Below are 19,992 nucleotides of genomic sequence, written 5' to 3' on the forward strand. Positions count from 1 at the left end.
AACTCCCGTGATAGTAAGACCTTGGCAAGATTTACGGTTAGTGTTTGAGACATAATAATTTACCAACAACTCAGCACTTGGGCTTGGATCCTACAAATGACTTCTGTGCACACTAGTAGTTTCTGCCACGGAGCACTCTTCCTGTTCTCGTAAAACTTCCATGTGCACAAGATCAATGCTTTTCAAAGGGCTCTTGGGCAAATAAAATTTTTAAAGGGAGTGCTCCGTGTCAGACATAATCTAGCGAGCGTGGCACTTGTTCATAGGATCTAAGCCTTGGAGTTAGAAATTCTAAAAGTTGTAAACAATTGTTAGGGAAACTTTTGAGGAGCTTTTAGGTCATCACAAATCACACTAACTACAGGGTCTCGTGGGAATCAAATCTAGGCATCTAGCTTACAATGACAAAATTATTTACTTCATTTAAGATTATAGGGAGATAGTGAAGCAAATCTTGATTTATATGGACTTACTGTCAAGACCAAAACAATTAACAACACGGCTCAACGTAAACGCAAAGTACTCTGGACATAAGCATTAATGATGGGAACGATGCCAAAAGATCACTTTCTGAAACAAAATAACTGTCTTGCAGACTATAAGCAGAGAGCTGGTTGTGCATGGTTCTGATTGGCTAACCTCAGTGATGCTACCGATAACTTCACCCTCATTCTCCAGAGTAGTTATACACTTCTTTGAGTTTCCTGGTAACAACTAAGAAGCAACATTTGAAGGCATTTTGAGATTTCCCCCCACAACTGGTGGGCATCCACCCAGACTACAGAGGTAAAGGTAAAGGTATCCCCTGTGCAAGCACCGGGTCATGTCTGACCCTTGGGGTGACGCCCTCTAGCGTTTTCATGGCAGACTCAATACAGGGTGGTTTGCCAGTGCCTTCCCCAGTCATTACCGTTTACCCCCCAGCAAGCTGGGTACTCATTTTACCGACCTCGGAAGGATGGAAGGCTGAGTCAACCTTGAGCCGGCTGCTGGGATTGAACTCCCAGCCTCATGGGCAAAGCTTTCAGATGGCTGCCTTACCACTCTGCGCCACAAGAGGCTCCTTAGACTACAGAAGAGAGGTCCAAATATTGACCCATGTTTATTTTTTCCAACTAGTAAAGCTGGAAGGAAGTTGAGTTCATATTGCAGCTAATTCTGCGAGAGCCAACTTGGTGTGTGAGAGCCAGCTTGGTGTAAGGGTTAAGAGTGCAGACTTCTAATCTGGTGAGCTGGGTTTGATTCCCCGCTTCTCCCCCACATGCATCCAGCTGGGTGACCTCAGACTCTCTACAGCACTCAGAAAGCTGTTCTGACTGAGCAGTAATATCAGGGCTCTCTCAGTCTCACCTCCCTCACAGGGGGTCTGTTGTGGGGAGAGGAAAGGGAAGGTGCCTGTAAGCCAATTTGAGACTCCTTCGAGTAGAGAAAAGTGGCATAAAGAACCAACTCTTCTTCTTCTTCAGGAATATCAGTGCTCTCTCAGCCTCACAGGGAGTCTGTTGTGGGTAGAGGAAAGGGAAGGTGCCTGTAAGCCAATTTGAGACTCTTTTGAGTAGAGAAAAGCGGCATACAAGAACCAACTCTTCTTCTTCTTCTTTAGGAATATCAGTGCTCTCTCAGCCTCACAGGAGGTCTGTTGTAGGGAGAGGAGGAAAGGGAAGGCGATTGTAATCCGCTTTGAGACTCCTGGCAGAGAAAAGCGGCATATAAGAAACAACTGTTCTTCTTAAACGTGTGCAGTTCTTCCCAAGTTGCATACAGGAGGCTGGAAGAACAGGATTTTTCACAGACAACCTTGTAAGTTCAAAGAGATTCCAAACAAGGACTTCCTGATTCTCAGCAGTAAACAAAAACTCTCTAGTAATTGAATCGATTGCCAAGTTTCTACAGCTGGCTATGGGGTCTCATAACTGTAGAACAATCAGCGCTTTGTGATGTATTTTTTTCTGTGTTCTTTTTTCTATGCCAATAAAAAGACTTCTGAAACTGATTTCCTGATTCACACTATTGTCCCCGGCCCACAATACTGTGCCAGCTTTCTTAGATCAGCAACAATTACAGTATACCAACTAATCACCACAAGGTTATTGCCTCCAATGGGTCCCAGTTCAGTGTGGTATCAAATTGCAATGAAAGAACCAAAGAGTCCTGCAGAATGTTGGGAGCTTAAAGAAGAAATAGAAGAGTTGGTTCTTATATGCTGCTTTTCTCTGCCACAAAACTCCAAGTGGCTTACATTCACCTTCCCTTTCCTCTCCCCACAACAGACACCCTGTGAGGTGGGTGAGGCTGAGAGAGTCCTGATATCACTGCTCGGTCAGAACGGCCTTATCAGTGCTGTGTTGAGCCCAAGGTCACCCAGATGGCTGCATGTGAAGGAGGAGCGGGGAATCAAACCCAGCTCACCAGATTAGACGTCCCGCACTCCTAACCACTGCACCAAGAGCAGTTTTTTAATACCCTGGTTTCCCTTACGTGAAATGGTCCCAGCGTAGCTTATAAACACCTTTCACTTCCTGTGTCCACAACAGACTCCTTGTGAGGTAAGTGGGACTGAGAGAGCTCTAGAAGGGCTGTTTTCACAGAGAACTGTGACTGGCCCAAGGTCACCCAGCTGGCTGCAAGTGGAGGAGCAGGGAAACAAATCCAGTTCTCCAGACTAGAGATCGCCGCTCTTAACCATTGCCTCTCAAGTAGCTTAAGTGGTCAATGATAGTTAGCAAGTCTGCCAAAGATTCTGCATTCTTCAGCTGAACTCTGGATCTCCAGCTTGGGTCCTATGCACAAATTCAGGGAGCTCTAGATCAGGGGTAGTCAACCTGTGGTCCTCCAGATGTTCATGGACTACAATTCCCATGAGCCCCTGCCAGCATTCGCTGGCAGGGGCTCATGGGAATTGTAGTCCATGAACATCTGGAGGACCACAGGTTGACTACCCCTGCTCTAGATGGTCTCTGACTATGAGGTCCTCATCCTCTTCTGCTAATTCTCTTTGGATAAAATGAATGCTTTTCAAAGGGCCCTGTGATAATGGGAATTCCAGAGGAAGAAGTAGCATGCTTGGTAGAATGTGCGGAACGTGATCATAGGATCTGAACCAGTATCTGCACACCCGTAACCTTTCTACCAGCACAGTTATACCGGGCTACTGTGCGCATCTTACATTTTGCATGGCGTCTTGATACTGAGGCAGCGACGATAGCTGTGATTCAGAGTGGTATGGGGACAACCCTTTCCTCAGGGTCCTCAGATCTCCAGTGCTTGATTGCTGCAAGGAGAGAGAGAAGAAAAAAAGGAAAAATAACCGTTTCAGGTGGGTAGTCAACATAAGTCTGCAGTAGAAAAGCTTGATTCAAGTCCAGTAGTACTTTGAAGACCGACAAGATTCCCAGGTAGAAGTTTCCAAGAGTTAAAGCTCCCTTGGTCAGACACAGAAAGAAAACAAGAGGGCAAAGAAATTGCAATTTAAATTCCTTATTTTTATCCCACCCGATTCAGATCCATCTGTTATTAAAGAGTTAAAGATATATATTTGCATGCATCATTCAGATTCCAGGTTGTGAGTTTTAAACTATGAGGATGAAATGGTGTATCTTGAGGAATTTCTCTCATCATTTGTCAAAATTAAAATCGAAGGATTGCGGAAAGCCTGTATGGGTTTTGTCTGTTCCTCTTACCAGCAGTCAACAGAGGGTAAGTGCTTTGAAAAATATTGATTGATCATTGACTAAATTCCATGCTGTTTCTCTAGCAACACGGAATCTTGCTTGGTTAAGGCAGGGGTAGTCAAACTGGGGCTCTTCAGATGTCCATGGACTACAATTCCCATGAACCCCTGCCAGCGAATGCATTTGCTGGCAGGGGCTCATGGGAATTGTAGTCCATGGACATCTGGAGGGCCCCAGTTTGACTACCCCTGGGTTGAGGACATCACATATGTGCCCTAACCAGAGATTCTACTTTTCGGAGAAGAGACCCAATGTAATCCTGGTTTTGAACGCAGCCCTACAAAACATCCAGAACATGAAACATAGAAACTAAGATGTAAGCAATATCACTTTAATGAGCAATAAAGATGTCCATTGGCTTTTTTTTTGAAGCAGCACTGTTCTGAACCGACAGAAGCTGAACTTTTTAGCTTTTTACACTCCATTTTGGCTTTTGAGTTGCACCTGCTGTTGAAATGAAATTTTCTACTTGAAAATAAATGGAGGGCAGAAAAAGGCATGGCTGCCAGAACATCTCTTTCCAATGGGGACCCAAAGAGACTTAATATTGCTCTGCTTTTCATTAGTTTAATCCTTGCAACACCTTTGCGAGGTTAGGCTGAAGGTATGAGACTTAGCCCAAGGATGGCCAACAGGATGCCACTGATTCAAACTTGGTTTGCCCAGACCTGAGAACAACATGCTAATGCTAGCCACTACATCACTCTGTTCTACTGGAAGATCACAAATCAATGCAGTTGTGTGTGTGTGTGTACATACTGCCAATAAAAATGCTTTAGGATGCTTTGGGCTGATCCTGCGTTGAGCAGGGGGTTGGACTAGATGGCCTGTATGGCCCCTTCCAACTCTATGATTCTATACACACACACATATATACACACACATATCATCACATCAGTATCACATAAAATTGGGAAAACACAGCAACTTCACTACACTCCTATGCCACTAAGTCCACTGTTAAAACAACATCCATTTACTCCTGGGGAACTGTTCTCTGTCCTTATCAGAGGAAATCCTACTACAGGCAATCCCCAAGTCCTGTATGGACACTGGCGTTGGTATCCACCAGCCAGCAATGAAAGACAAACTCACAATGGCCCACATAACATCACACACATAACAGTGCAGTCATATAACAACACCTACAAAGACAATGCTCAAATTCAATCACACACACCACATGATAGAGAATGCAATAGCCACTGAACAACCTAATGCAGCCAACATCACTTACTCTGAGTAATCACAACATTCATTGTGACACCCTCTCCGCTCTTCTGCTTCTCCCAGCCAACCTTATGCATGCAGTCACAAAACACAATTCACAAATGTTGACCTCAAACTACTTTTCCTTTCAGGTAACACAATACACCGACCAGACCAAGCAAATTCCAGCCCATTACTATGATATACAGAGCATCACTTACTAAACAGCCTTACTAAGCAGCCTTCCAAGATGAGGCAAATTCTAAACAATGGAACACAGGAAAAACACAACCACAGCGTACACAACCCACAGGTACACACAGACACTTCCACTCATGTCTGCATTTCTGTTTTCAAAAGTAACAATGATGTATCCAAAGGTTCACATGATGTAGATATGAGAGTGTTTTAATTTTAAAGGGGGGGGCTTTAGATGTTACATGTTGGTAACTCTACTTAAGGGGTTGACTTCAACACACATCCTTAATGTTGTGGCTTAACTTCCACTGATGAATGAAGTTTATAGAGCAAGGAATACAAGTTTTATCATTAATATATGACTAGTTATTGAGGTCTTGTGTGTGTGTGTGTGTGTGTGTGTGTGTGTGTGTGTGAGTGCGTGTGTGTGTGCATGAGAGAGAGAGAGAGAGAGAGAGACCGCACTAGCGTGTGTGTATGTACTGTCAGACATAGGAATAACAAAGCTAAATAGAACAGCAGGGAGCTTAAAATTGTTTGCTATTTTCTGGAGTGATCACAAAAGATCAATGTCATATCTCGCTCCAACTGTTACGCTGCACACAGGGGTGGGGGGCCATGAACGCCACTGCCTTTTGCAGCTTTAGGAATCACGCTCAAATTTGACTCCAGTCTCTTTGAAATATCAAACACCTCATCATGCTACAGTGATGCGTGAATGCAAGGAAGGCGAACTTCTGACAAGGGAGATGAACTTCTCACATCCCAGAGGATCATTACTCTCCCCTTCACTGTACAAAAGGTTGGATGTGCCTTACCCAGAATCCTGTTCTCTTGACAGAGCTTATCAGTGGTGCTCCCTGACGGCTCATCGTCCTCTAGCTAGGAATGATTTTCTTTTGTGGCCCAGTTTTCAGTGCAATTACAGATTGGCATCCATCTTTTGGCTGGTTTTAATGACAATACTAGAGCCTCTTGTGGCGCAGAGTGGTAAGGCAGCAGACATGCAGTCTGAAAGTTCTGCCCATGAGGCTGGGAGTTCAATCCCAGCAGCCGGCTCAAGGTTGACTCAGCCTTCCATCCTTCCGAGGTCGGTAAAATGAGTACCCAGCTTGCTGGGGGGTAAACGGTAATGACTGGGGAAGGCACTGGCAAACCACCCCGTATTGAGTCTGCCATGAAAACACTAGAGGGCGTCACCCCAAGGGTCAGAATGACTCGGTGCTTGCACAGGGGATACCTTTACCTTTACCTTTACCTTTTAATGACAATACTATATCTACTATCATACTTTGTTTTTAATTTATTTATATGGTCTTATATACCACCCCTCACTGCAGGCAGGCGCAAGGCGGTTCACAACATGCATTGCATGTACATCGTTATAAAATAAGTAAAAACACTATTTAAACCCTATGGTGCTGTGCCAGTGGTGTAGTCAAAACTGACTATGAATTTATTTATCATAAAATCAAATCCTGATTGCACATGCTTTGTGTTGGATGACATTGTTTTTGCCTTGAACTCAATTTAGTTGGCTCCCTGATGTTCTCTACTTGCTTGCATGTGATAACGTATGGCCCGGACACTAAATCCGAAATGATGGTGATGAATAGGGCCTCGTGTTTGCTCGACAAAGCATTGCTCATCCCTCTGAATGCTTAACCCATATGCGTTATTAACAGAAATGTGGAATTCACTGAGGGAGAATGTAATGATGGCCATAGGCATTGGTGGCTTTATAATGGGATTAGAAGAAGAAAGAGAAGGAAAGTTGCTTTTCTCTACCCAAAGGAGTTTCAAGTCGCCTTCCCTTTCCTCTCCCCACAACAGACACCCTGTGAGGGAGGTGAGGCTGAGAGAGCCCTGATATTCCTGCTCGGTCAGAACAGTTTTATCAGTGCCGTGGCGAGCCCAAGGTCATCCAGCTGGCTGCTTGGGGGGGAGTGCAGAAACGAACCCGGCATGCCAGATTAGAAGTCCGCACTCCTAACCACTACACCAAACTAGTCACTACACCAAACTGTAGTTTAGTGTAGTGACATTTGTGGAAGATAGATCTATTATTAGTGACTATTAGCCAAGGTGACCAACAGGATATTCCATATTCAGAAGCAGCAAGAGGGGGACATCAGGAGAAGGCAGCTGCCTCATTGACCCAATGACCTTCCAAGGTAACTTAGTCACTGCATGAGACAGGATGCTGGGCTTAGGGTTGCTAGGAATGGCATAGCAGCAGGTGAGGGGGGGCATGGGGGGCACCATCAGTCCTGGCAGGGCATCACTTCTGGGGAAAACTGTGGAACCTAGGGAGATCAGACGTCACATCTGGGTTTCCTTCAGAAGTGACATCGCACCATTAACCCAATGGCAATTTTTTAATGTTCCTTGTGCTTCAAGTGGTAGCAAACAGAGCACCCTGCCGGTGAGAGCAGCCCAAACTGGACTTATGGTGCATCACTGGATATATTCTTCTCTAAAGATTGGATTGCCAGCAATTCTAGATTCATTCCATGGAAATGGAAGTACAGAGGCTTGACTCCGAAACATTCGTTATCTGTTGTACTGTTATGATCCTGGTTCCAGTGCTACCTTTGTGTACATGCAGATCCACAGTCATATTGCCAAGTCAATATGCTCATGTACAAGGATCAGTTCTTTGCTCAGACACAATGGTCATTTGATGGTTTGAGGCAAGGATCTTTCCATATCTGAAGCTACCTTGCTGGGATGCGGGGAAGATACAATTGGAAGATTTCTGTGAGCAGGATTTGGGGCGCTTTGTAGGAAGGATGGGTTAGAAAATGTGGAAGATAACTACCACACAGAGCCAAAATTAGGCAAGAGTGAACCTTCTCCACTTGAGTTAGCTAAGTTTGTATACTGTAAAGGTTGATATTACCATGCAGTGGGAGCATTTGCAAAGTTGAACGTATAACAAAGCAGTCACTTTCCACAGGGTCTGTCAAAGGGAGCTCTCCTACCAGGCCTTTGGTCAAGGCAAGTGAAGAAGCCACCAACCACTAACCAAAGCCCATAGGCCCCTCCTACCATCCAATGCACAAATAGAAGAAAAAGCAGAATCATGGTGCAGAAAAAAACTGAGCTGATGATTGTTGAATGTTGGCTGGTTTTAATGACAATACTATATCTACTATCATACTGGCCTTTGTTTTTAATTTATTTATATGGTCTTATATACCACCCCTCCCTGCAGGCAGGCACAAATTATAAATTATAAATGTTAAATTATAAACTGCTTTATTCAATACAAGTTCTTGCAGTTAAAGCTGTTATACATTTAAGTCAATATGTTTATTGTATTGCGTTGTCTTGTTTTCTGAAAGCGTCCAATGTAAATTGCCTTGAGCCAAAAGGGACAGTGGTATACAAATATAATAAATAAAATAAATAATAAAACCTATAGCAATCCTGGGCTGTGACTTGAATGGCCCAGGGTAGCCTGATCTTGTCAGATCTTGGAAGCTAAGTAGAGTTGGCCTTGGTAAGATATTGGATGGGATTCCACCAGGGAGGGTCAGGGGTTATAGGCAGATGAATACCATCTAATTCAGGGGTAGTCAAACTGCGGCCCTCCAGATGTCCATGCAGCAAATGCTGGCAGGGGCTTCTGGGAATTGTAGTCCATGGACATCTGGAGGGCCGCAGTTTGACTACCCGTGATCTAATTAAATCTGTTCCCTTGAAAACCTTATGGAGTCCCCATAACTTTGCTGTGACTTGACAGCCCATTCTGCCCTGAGAATCTATCACATTAACCTTTAGTGAGGAAATATGAATGGAATGTCAGCCAATTGACATTTTTTTAAAATAGGGACTCACCCATTCATCTTGTCAAGATTTTAAAAAGAGTAAAATTCTCGGAGAAAGTTAATTAAATTCTCACATATTAATCTAAGAACAGAGAGTTGAAAAGTACCTTGGGTGTTTAATGCATTAAAAGGCTGAAAAGTCCAGTCATTGGCTAGCGGGGAACTGCTGGTTACCTGAACTCTGTTCCGCTTGCCAGGAAATCGTCCCCCGCCTGCCTAGAGAGGGCATTCCCTGAGCTGAAATGGCTCATTGGATGCCATCCAATTGGAGCAGACTCTGGAATGCACAGATATGTCCTAGGCTGGGAGGGAGGGAGCAACCCCCACCGTAAGAACGTGTGAGGTGATGGGAGTTGTCCACCTGCATGCAGCCATGAAGACTCACTGCAGATCTCCAAAAACCTTGTCTCCTTTTGTCACAACGCAGCCTTATCAAGCACCATTTTAAACAGCTCGGTCCATTTCAGCAAATGCCGTCAGGAGACCTGCTCAATCGCTCCTTTGCAGCCCAGATGCCTCAGACAAACAATATGTTCCCGGTTCCAGTCAAATCTAATAAGATGTTACAACAGCTATAAGAGGGATAAAGTATTTTAATTACCCTTCTAAAACCTTCCTTGCGTGCTCTTTGGTGCTTACAAACATTTATGCACCAGGGCAGGCTTTGTTTCCAAGTTTCTAAAGAGAGTGCCAAGAAAAAGAAAGCCCCGATTGCTCATTAGCGGACTGCGGCTAACAATGCATAAAGAGAAGACATCGTTCCGCTTAAACTTGTATTCTGTGTTTTTGTATTACCGGCTTACTGAAAGAGAAGGGATATTGTTGTTTTATTTTCTGCTTGGGGTGGACTAAAGATAAGGAAATCCCCAGGGACAGGAGAGGAGCCCATCACAAACTGGGATCACCAGTTGATGTGCTGTCTCCCCCAGGTCAAGGTTCTATACCAGTTTGGTATTGTGGTTAAGAGCGATGGACTCTTAATCTGGAGAACTGGGTTTGATTCCCCACTCCTCTACATGCAGCCAGCTGGGTGACCTTGAGCCAGTCACAGTTCTCTTGAAGAGGGCTGTTCTTGAATAACAGTTCTGTTAGAGTTCTCTAAGCCTCACCTACCTCACAGAGTGTCTGTTGTGGGGACAGGAAGGGAAAGGTGTTTGCAAGCCACTTTAGGGATTTCTTTGAGTAATGAAAAGTGGGGTATTAAAAAAGAGCTAAGCTACTGAGCCTGGCATCACAGCTGATGAAAAAAGCAGGACTCAGGACTGCTATGTGAGGTACCCATCCATTCTACTTTCTTGGTTCCTCATCACACTCAGAAGAATAAGAGTTGGTTTAAGAGGACTGCTCAGTCAGAACAGCTGTAACAGGTCACCCAGGTGGCCCAAGGTCACCCAGGTGACTGTATGTGTGTGTGTGGGAATGAGAGAGCCACTTTGGTGTAGTGCTTAGGAGTATGGACTTCTAATCTGGTGAGCTGGGTTCAAATCTGCGCTCCCCCACATGCAGCCAGCTGGGAGGCCTTGGGCTCGCTATGGCACTGATAAAGCTGTTCTGACAGAGCAGTGATATCAGGGCTCTCTCAGCCTCACCCACCTCACAGGGTGTCTGTTGTGGGGAGAGGAATGGGAAGGCAACTGTAAGCCGCTCTGAGACTCCTTCAGGTAGAGAAAAGTGGCATATAGGAACCAACTCTTCTTCTTCAGTAATATCAAGACTCTCTCAGCGTCACCCACCTCACCTCTTTGAAAAATGCCAAGGCCAAAGCTCACAAGGCATGAGTCAGTTCAGGCATGACATAAAACTATTTTAACAAGGGTGAATTTGTTACATCAGAATATGGCTCACCCAGGGTTGATGGGCATATCAATTCTGTGGGTTTTTTTTTTTTTTTTGCTATTTCTCCTACCTCTCTGCAGGCCATAAGTGGGGAGGCAGGGGGGGTGCCCGTCATGCCCTCCCAACTGGGTAACAGTGCCCTGGAAGCAAGTGAGGGGCTGCAGCGGATGCTTCTGAGATGTGCCCACTCCTCGGTGTACCAACTCTGCGCGCTGAGGGCCAACAGGTGACGGCCAGAGGAAGGTGCAAAGGCAAAGGTGGGGCTGGTGAGGGGGCACCTGAGAGGTGACGATGGAGGCCAAGCCAAGAGTAGAATCCAGCAGCCAGCTGGGTGACCTTGGGCTCGCCACAGCACTGAGAAAGCTGTTCTGACTGAACAGTAACATCAGGGTTTCTCTGCCTGACCTCCCTCACAGGGTGTCTGTTGTGAGGAGAGGAAAGGGAAGGCGAATGTAAGCCGCTTTGAGACTCTTTTGGGTAGAGAAAAGTGGCATATAAGAACCAACTCTTCTTCTTCTACTACTACTTCATCTTCCCATGGGTGGTGTTGGCTGGTGGGCACATGGCAGAAGACAAGGCTGAGGCAAAGTTTACCATGCCATGCTGGAGGAGGAGCCTCCGGCACCCAGGGGCCTAGCTTCTCTGGCTGCGTGCCCGGATACGAACAGAGGTCTCCAGCCCTCACCTGGAATTTCAAACTGACAGATAGACCAGACGGCGTTTCAAATAATAAATTATCAGTTTTCTTGCATATTTTTCTTTTTATTGAAAAGTATGACTATATAGGGGTCAAGCCAAAATGGAATCTAGATAGCTTTTACTGTTTTCAAGGATCAAGCCTTTCTTCAGTGGCTTTCCCTAAAAAACTCTTATCCTGCTATTCTTTCACAAAATGTGAAAGAAAAAAAACTCCACATGCCAGTCTGAGGCCATGCCTCCAGGACTCAAGCCTGGACTCTTCAGGTGAGGCCACTGCAAGCCTACAGGGGCTGTTAACCACTGACAATAGGGCTCTAAGGTGTTGCTATTTAAGCCACACACCAGAACCTCTTCGTGTGTGTTTCTTTGGACATCCTGCATATCCCAGCTGTTTGTGTGTAGGCTACTTCACCTTTTTTTCAGAGACACTGGTCGTTTCTCCCATGGACTTCTTCACATCAACATGGTAGCTATGCTTTCTGCTTTGTATTCCCCTATTGCACTCTCTCAGCTCTGCTTTTCCAGTCTTCTATGTGTGACATTCTGATTTTATATGCAAGTTTGTGAGTTACCTTTAAATTGTTCTCTTAATAAAAACTACTTTCATTCAATCCAGTCTAGTTCATTTGAGAGTTTCTAAGGGAATAACGTTGGCATACACTGGTGGAGATCCTATTGTTACCCCTTTTGTTAGCCAAATTCCCCAACTCAATCTAATTTGGGTAACAATCCAGACACTCAAGTGGCCATTTCCCCCCTAATATGATCTGGGCAGACATTGGCAGTATTTCTTAAAAAGCAAAAAAAACCCCAAAGCCCAAGATATTAAGCCTTATGGCAGGGACTCATGATAACTGAAGACCAGAAACATCTGGAGAGCCATGGTTTCACCACCCCTGCTATAGATTTTCAAGGCAAGGGACACTAGGAGTTGGTTTGCCATTGCCTGCCCCTGCATGACGGCCCTGCTATTCCTTGATAGGAGGTTGAGAGGGGACATGATAGCCCTCTTTAAGTATTTGAAACGTTGTCACTTGGAGGAGGGCAGGATGCTGTTCCCATTGGCTGCAGAGGAAAGGACACACAGTAATGGGTTTAAACTACAAGTACAGCGATATAGGCTAGATATCAGGGGAAACATTTTTACAGTCAGAGTAGTTTAGCAGTGGAATAGGCTGCCTAAGGAGGTGGTAAACTCCTCCTCACTGGCAGTCTTCAAGCAAAGGTTGGATGCACACTTTTCTTGGATGCTTTAGAATAATAGAATCATAGAGTTGGAAGGGTCATATAGGCCATCTAGTCCAACCCCCTGCTCAACGCAGGATCAGCCCTAAGCATCCTAAAGCATCCAAGAAAAGTGTGCATCCAACCTTTGCTTGAAGACTGCCAGTGAGGGGGAGCTCACCATCTCCTTAGGCAGCCTATTCCACTGCTGAACTACTCTGACTGTGAACATTTTTTTGGATGCTTAGGGCTGATCCTGCATTGAGCAGGGGGTTGGACTCGATGGCCTGTATGGCCCCTTCCAACTCTATGATTCTATGGTTCTGTGATTCCCATACAAATGTTAACCAGCGCCCACCTGACTTAGATTCGGAGATCTGACAAGATCAGGCTTGCCCAGGCCCTCCAGGTCCGGATGAATGTAATATAGGAGCAAGCATTTTATCAAGAGATGACAACTTATTTGCAGAAGGGAACATGCAAAAGTGCTCATTGAAAAAAAGCTGCTGCAGCAATTTCTCCTGTGTGTATGTGGCAATGTGGTTTTGCTGCCCCGTAGCACAGACCCGGTTGTTTGTTTAAAAATTGAGTGAGCTCTGATTGTGCAAATGGCAGGCTGGGACTATATGGCTCATGCATGCATTTCTCCATGCTATTCTGATACCGGGAAGAAGGGCTAATTTGGAGAGTGAAAGTAAGCTGGCGCACATTGGTACTGAGAACCAGGAAGGAAATGATGGAAGTCATGACGCCATCTTTAATTTCAAGCCTGCCCCCCCAAAAAGAAACAGTAATAAAGTAAAAACAGCTGAGAGTCCCTCAGGCAGCGCTGAATAAATTTTCCTCACTGCTACAAGGCCTGTAGCTATAATGAAGGCCTGTTTCAGATCAGAAAATTGGGTTTGAGCCCTAATACCTTGGGCTCTTGGGGCTTTGGGGTTTTAAAAAAAGAAATAAAGAACTGGCAATGTCTGTCCAGATCATATTAGGGAGGGAAATAGTCATCTGAGTGTCTGGATTTTTACTCAAATTAGATTGAGTTGGGGAATTTAGCTAGCAAGAGGGGTAGCAGTGGGAACTCCACTCTTAAGCACTGTACCACGCTGCCTTTCATGTGGTTTGTTTGAAAATTAATGGCCAAAAGAACTGCATTAACAGTCGCACGATCCCTTCCACCAACGTGCAAGGCTAAAAAAAAGGGAGACATGACAAAAAAAAGAAAGAGAGAACACCTACGATGCTCACAGCACTCCGAACCTGCCCTTCAAATCCAAACAGTGAGATGTGGAAACAAAAAAAGGGAGAACCCGTCTCAGGCTATCAAATCAGTTAACAATATCTTTTATACAATCTCTATTTTAATGATCAATGAAGCAACCAGAATGGACTCTAGATTTTGTTCCGTTTTCAAAGTATAGTGGCATCTGGACAAAGCTCTCCCATACCTGCGAGCTGAAGGCCGGCATTATATGCAGAGAATTTTGATTAAAATTTTGAGTTGGTTGAAATATTGAAAACTTCTAGGATAGGTTTGAAAATCATAGGAGGAAACAACCGCCGATGAAAGGTCTACTTTGAAAACAGAACAAAATCTAGAGTCCGTTCAGGTTGTTTCATTTATCATTACAATAGAGATTGTATAATATTGTTAACTGATTTGATAGCCTGGGACAGGTTCTCCCTTTTTCTGTTAGGATATTTATTCAGAACCGCCTGTTTTTTCGTGTTGTAGATGTGGAAACAAATCAAACGGCGGTTAAAGCCCTTCAAACACAGGCCTCCCCCGGCCTTTCGTGGCCTCCTATGAGTCCCGCTGAGAAAAGGTCAGCCTTTTGGCTGACAAGTACTTCATTAGCTTTTCCAGGTAGAAGGGTAGGTGGCAGTGCCCACTGCAAAGAACACAACCCTCGGGAATGGAAGTCACTGAAAGGCTTCTAGCAGCTGGCACATCCAATGATCTGGCAGGCACAGAGAACGTCTGAAAGACATACTCCCAGCCAGGGCTGGCGTCAACAAACCCTGAGTGGGGCAGTTGCCAGTGCTTGGGACTCCTGCTAAAGCTTGCTGCCCTTGACCCTCTGCTTACCGATTTGCTAGCAATTTACTGTGGTCTCAGCTACACGCATTGCCCAGGGCCTCTGGGCAGTGGGAGAGCTCACAGGGAGCAGGGGGAAGTGCAGGAACTCACAACAACCTGCCCACCCACAGTGACCCCAATGTCATGCCCCGGTGATCCCCCCACCAAAAATCTCCAGAATCCAGCCTGGCCTGGAGGAAATTCACCTACCATCCCACAGTGGCGATCAGCAATTCCCTGGGTACGCAAGGAAAGCCACAGGAGACAAACACTGGCACATCTCTTCCTACCCACCTACTCACAATCTGCCTAAACTCTTTTTGGTAACTATGTTTAGTGAGATAATTGTAGCATCTTTCATTTTAATAGACATTAATTTTTATTTGTAGTTTTACTATTTAATATATCAAATATTTATGTATGGATTTTCTATGCATTGTCAGCCACCCCACGACTTGTGGTAGGAGAGGGGTGGCCTACAAATCCTATGAATGAATGAATGAATGAATGAATGAATGAATGAATGAAAGAAAGAAAGAAAGAAAGAAAGAAAGAAAGAAAGAAAGAAAGAAAGAAAGAAAGAAAGAAAGAAAGAAAGAATATAATAACAACAACTTTATTTTTATAGCTTGCCCTTCCTGGTTGGCTCAGAGTGAGCCACAACAAAATAAAACAATGCAATCAATTGTCCAGTTTCTCCAGGGAAACTAATCTCTGTAGTCTGGAGATGAGCTGCCATTCCTGGGGATCCTCAGTCCCCACCTGGAGTCTAGCACCTCTAGGAAAGTTCAACAGGCAGGTGGGAGGCATATGGGGAGGGGGAGCTGGCATGCATGGATTCCTAGAGGTGGGTAGAAAAAGGGATGGGGGTCCTGGGAACTCTCTGCCTGGGGCTTCCCAAAACCTGGAACCTGCCCTGCTCACAGCAATCTTTTCACCTTTCCTTCAGCCGAAATCTAAAAGTTATAATCATATCACAGATTAACTTACACCACCATCTCTATCCCTGGAGCTTTTATCCAGGTTTAGATGAGAAAGTTTTTATACCCCACTTTTGTCTACCTTAAAGTCTCAAAGCGGCTTACCATCGCCTTTACCTTCCTCTCCCCGCAGCAGGCACCCTGTGAGGCAGGTGGGGCTGAGAGAGTTCTGAGAGAACTGTGACTGGCCCAAGGTCACCCAGCAGCCTTCATGGGGAGGAGGAAGGGGGAATCAAACCTAGTTCTCCAGATCTGAGTCCCCTGCTCTTAACCACTATACCACTGCTGGCTTTTAAAAACACAATGTACTTTTGTTAAGCTGGGGTGGAACAAGGTTACAGCAACATGGCAGGACTGGGCTGACAGCTCAGAATCCTTCCTTCCAAAAACATTACCCACTTGTGGTTTCGGCTCTCAGCCCAACAGAGACCAGGGCTTTCGTTTCAGTGCTTAAGAACCAGTGCATTAGAGGCTTCACAGAAAAGCAATGGCCAACTGTTCTCAGCAAGATTATTTTGTCACTTTGATTCTGTCGACTTCCTCCTGGGTAAGGCCTTTTTTTAAAAAAACAAAGACAACCTCCCCCCAGTTTGGTCTGTCAAAGCTGCCACTTGCTAGTCAGGCTTGCAAAGGAAAACAGAAAGAGCATCAATCTTGTCAAGCGCCATGCCGTTCGAAAGCATCCCTCTAATGATAACATGTGCGTCTGGGGCTTTCCGTTCCTGTCAGTCAAAGCTCCGCGCTGGGGAAGGAGCAGCAGGGAACACGTTCGGCTGCAGAATGGGGCCTGCCCCAGACATCGCCACAGATTGTCGGCTTCCCGGTGCCGGTCATCGTTTCCAGATGCCAAGCCAAGCCAAGTCCGATGCTTTGTCTGCTTTTAAGTCACTGATTCTGACCAAAAGAGACAGCAGATTGTATCTTACGCCCACACCATCTAGGTAAAAGGCACAGGACCAGACGTTGCTTGTGTCCAGGTGCCAGAGATCAGCCACGGGGTGCGTGCTTTGCATGCAGAAGATCCAAGATTCAATCCCCAGAGTCCCCAAGTACGAGATCTCAGTCTGCAGAATTGGTGATTCTCAGTGAGAACGTAGGCAATACTGGACTAGAAGAGTCAAGGAGAGCAAAGAGTTTAAGACAGGGGTAGTCAAACTGCGGCCCTCCAGATGTCCATGGACTACAATTCCAAGAAGCCCCTGCCAGCATTTGCTGGCAGGGGCTTCTGGGAATTGTAGTCCATGGACATCTGGAGGGCCGCAGTTTGACTACCCCTGGTTTAAGAGCAGGTAAAGCTTACCCAAGATGCACCCGGCCAATGGGTAAGACAGACAGCTGCCTGTACCCATGCCTTTGTGGTTGCGTTTCCAACCTCATGGAATGGCCTACCTGAGGAAGGCCCCCGCGTGTTTATAATTTCTTAAAATGCATAAAACAAAAACGTTCAGGAGAGCATCCTTAATCCAGGAAGACTGCTGTAGTAAAATGGAATGGTTTGGAACAGGGGTGGCTTAACTGTTAAGGCCCCTGGAGAAAGAACATGCTGGCTTCCCTGCCTGAAATCCACCCATTCAATCAAATCCTCCAAGAAATTATTATATAGCACACAAACACCCCATTCAGCTCTTAAGTTTTGTGAGAGGAGGCAGCGTTATGTGATTTCAAAACCTTAATTTTAGATTTTAAAATGTTTAATTTACGTGGGACGTGTCATTTATTGGTAAGTTAATATTGTATTTTTAAACTCGATGTGATCTGCCCTGAGCCACCAGGGGAGGACAGAATACAAATGCAAATATAAATGAATGAGTAGAATTAAAAGTCCCAGTGAGCCATTTTAAAAAATGTGGCATATAATTCTCACCCCAGGTTCTATTTACAACGGCCTTGAAACCCCTATATGGTCACCACATGCCGGCTGCAACTTGACAACAAGAACAAAAGGAAAACAGAGAACAGAAAACTCCATGGTATTTCAAGGCGAATACAACGCCAACCACTTCTCCCTAAGGGGGTCTACCTACATACTGCATGATAAAAACACCACCTCCCAACAACTCTGCAATCCATTGTCCATAAAAAAAACCAGACAAGTGAAGGATGGTATCTGAGAGGAAAGACATGAGTAATTGCACTGTCTTCAAGCCAATAAATATCACTGCAATAAACAACTTAAGCCGCTCTTATTAAGAGGAGGCCCATAAATTGTTCTGCTCATAGCTGAATTTGCTGAAGCTTTTGAGATTCAACACAATCACTTATTTGCATCAAGGTTAATTAAATGGTAGAGCCGTTCCTTTCAGAGATGTCCACGCTGGTTCGCATTAAACGAATTGGCTTTGAAAAGTTCGTTCCAATAGTAAGCTTTCACTATCCACAGATCCAGCTGCGGTATGGAATGGGAGAAATAATTCCGCATGCATTTTTAAAAATCCTGGGCGTATCCAAAATGGAAGCCACCTGCAAGCTAGACCCACAAAAGCAGCAAAGGACCCATCACCAATACCACAGGCCAAAGCTTCCCCACACCCAGAATGCTAAAAGTGGCAGAAGACATCTCTACCTTAATGAACTTTCTTGGTGAACTGTTGGGACCAGCGAGCTAGGAAGAAATAAGAGAACGTTATGCATCTCCAGTTCTGACAGGAACAAAACAATGTTAATTTCTTCTTCAAAATGACATCCTAAAATTTACAAGGAACATTTCTCAGTGCTGCCTTGTCAAAGCCAGTGCAGTGATTCACGCAGAATGCTGGGCTTGGGTTCCAATCCCGCTCAGCCATTAATCCCACTCGGGTTAGTCACTTAGTTTTATTGTGACCAGCAATATTATTTAGTGGTTCGTGCCAGCCGAGTCTCTGGTAAAAGAAGATGGTGATGAAGAAGAAAAAAAAGAGCTGCTTTTCACTACACAAAGGAAGACGAGTTGGTTCTTATTCCCCACTTTTCACTACCCTAAGGAGTCTCAAAGTGGCTTACAATCGCCTTCCCTTCCTCTCCCCACAACAGACCCCCTGTGAGGTGGGTGAGGCTGAGAGAGCCCTGATATCACTGCTCGGTCAGAACAGTTTATCAGGGCTGTAACTAGCTCAGGGTCACCCAGCTGGCTGCACGTGGAGGTGCGGGGCATCAGACCCAACTCACCAGATTAGAAGCCGCTGCTCTTAATCAAAAGTGGCTTACAAACACCTTTCGCTTCCTCTTCCCACAACAGACACCCTGTGAAGTAAATGGGGCTGAGAGAGTTCGCAGAGGAACTGTGACTGGCCCAAGGTCACCCAGCTGGTTGCATGTGGAAGAGTGGAGAATCAAATCCACCTTTCTTAACCACTGGCTCTTAAGCTCAAATCTCCACTCAGTCGTGAAAGTTTGCTGAGTGACCTTGGGCCCGTCACTCTTTCAGCCTCATCTCCCTCACAGAGTCGCTGCTGTAAGACTAAAAGGGAGGAAGGGGCAACACTGTTTGGCTTTGGATCTCCATTGTGTAAGAAAGGAAGGTATATATATCAAGGGACCAAGCCCTATGAAGATAGGTTGAGGGACTTGGGAATGTTCAGCCTGGAGAAAAGGAGGTTGAGAGGGGACATGATAGCCCTCTTTAAGTATTTGAAAGGTTGTCACTTGGAGGAGGGCAGGATGCTGTTTCTGCTGGCTGCAGAGGAAAGGACACGCAGTAATGGGTTTAAACTTCAAGTACAACGATATAGGCTAGATATCAGGAAAAGGTTTTTCTCAGTCAGAGTAGTTCAGCAGTGGAATAGGCTGCCTAAGGAGGTGGTGAGCTCCCCCTCACTGGCAGTCTTCAAGCAAAGGTTGGATACACACTTTTCTTGGATGCTTTAGGATGCTTAGGGCTAATCCTGCGTTGAGCAGGGGGTTGGACTAGATGGCCTGTATGGCCCCTTCCAACTCTATGATTCTATGATTCTATGATTCTATGAGTTGTATAAATTAAAGTGGACAGCAGGAGAACCACGTACGATGTCCTGCCTCTTGGAGGGGCAAGAACAATATATAAATTACCTTTTGTTCATCAAGACAATTTGTGACTCAGGGGGAGATATACTGCAGGAAAGCAAACCACTCAAGGAAACAGGTAAAATGGAGGATCTTGAAATTACTTAAGGAAGGACTTTGCCAACAAGAGTGGGAAAACAACTGAAAAGGCCCTTTTCGTTTCATAAGGGTAACGTCAGGGGGAATTC

At 45.2% G+C, this 19,992-nt stretch overlaps 1 protein-coding gene across 2 annotated transcripts in view; it reads right to left on the reverse strand.

Moving 5' to 3' along the window:
- CCDC85C (coiled-coil domain containing 85C) overlaps positions 1-19,992 on the reverse strand; it is a 199,354-nt gene that overhangs the window by 32,363 nt on the left and 146,999 nt on the right. The window contains exons 3-4 of one of the 2 annotated variants that reach the window (XM_077323643.1): positions 18,351-18,389; positions 3,167-3,271 (exon numbers count right to left, since the gene is read on the reverse strand). In XM_077323643.1, the coding sequence (XP_077179758.1) occupies positions 3,167-3,271; positions 18,351-18,389 (144 nt within the window). The remainder of the gene's footprint in view (positions 1-3,166; positions 3,272-18,350; positions 18,390-19,992) is intronic. The other variant, XM_077323644.1, reaches the window with a different exon arrangement.

This window comes from Paroedura picta, chromosome 2, assembly GCF_049243985.1.
Source record: "Paroedura picta isolate Pp20150507F chromosome 2, Ppicta_v3.0, whole genome shotgun sequence".
Taxonomy (NCBI): domain Eukaryota; kingdom Metazoa; phylum Chordata; class Lepidosauria; order Squamata; family Gekkonidae; genus Paroedura; species Paroedura picta.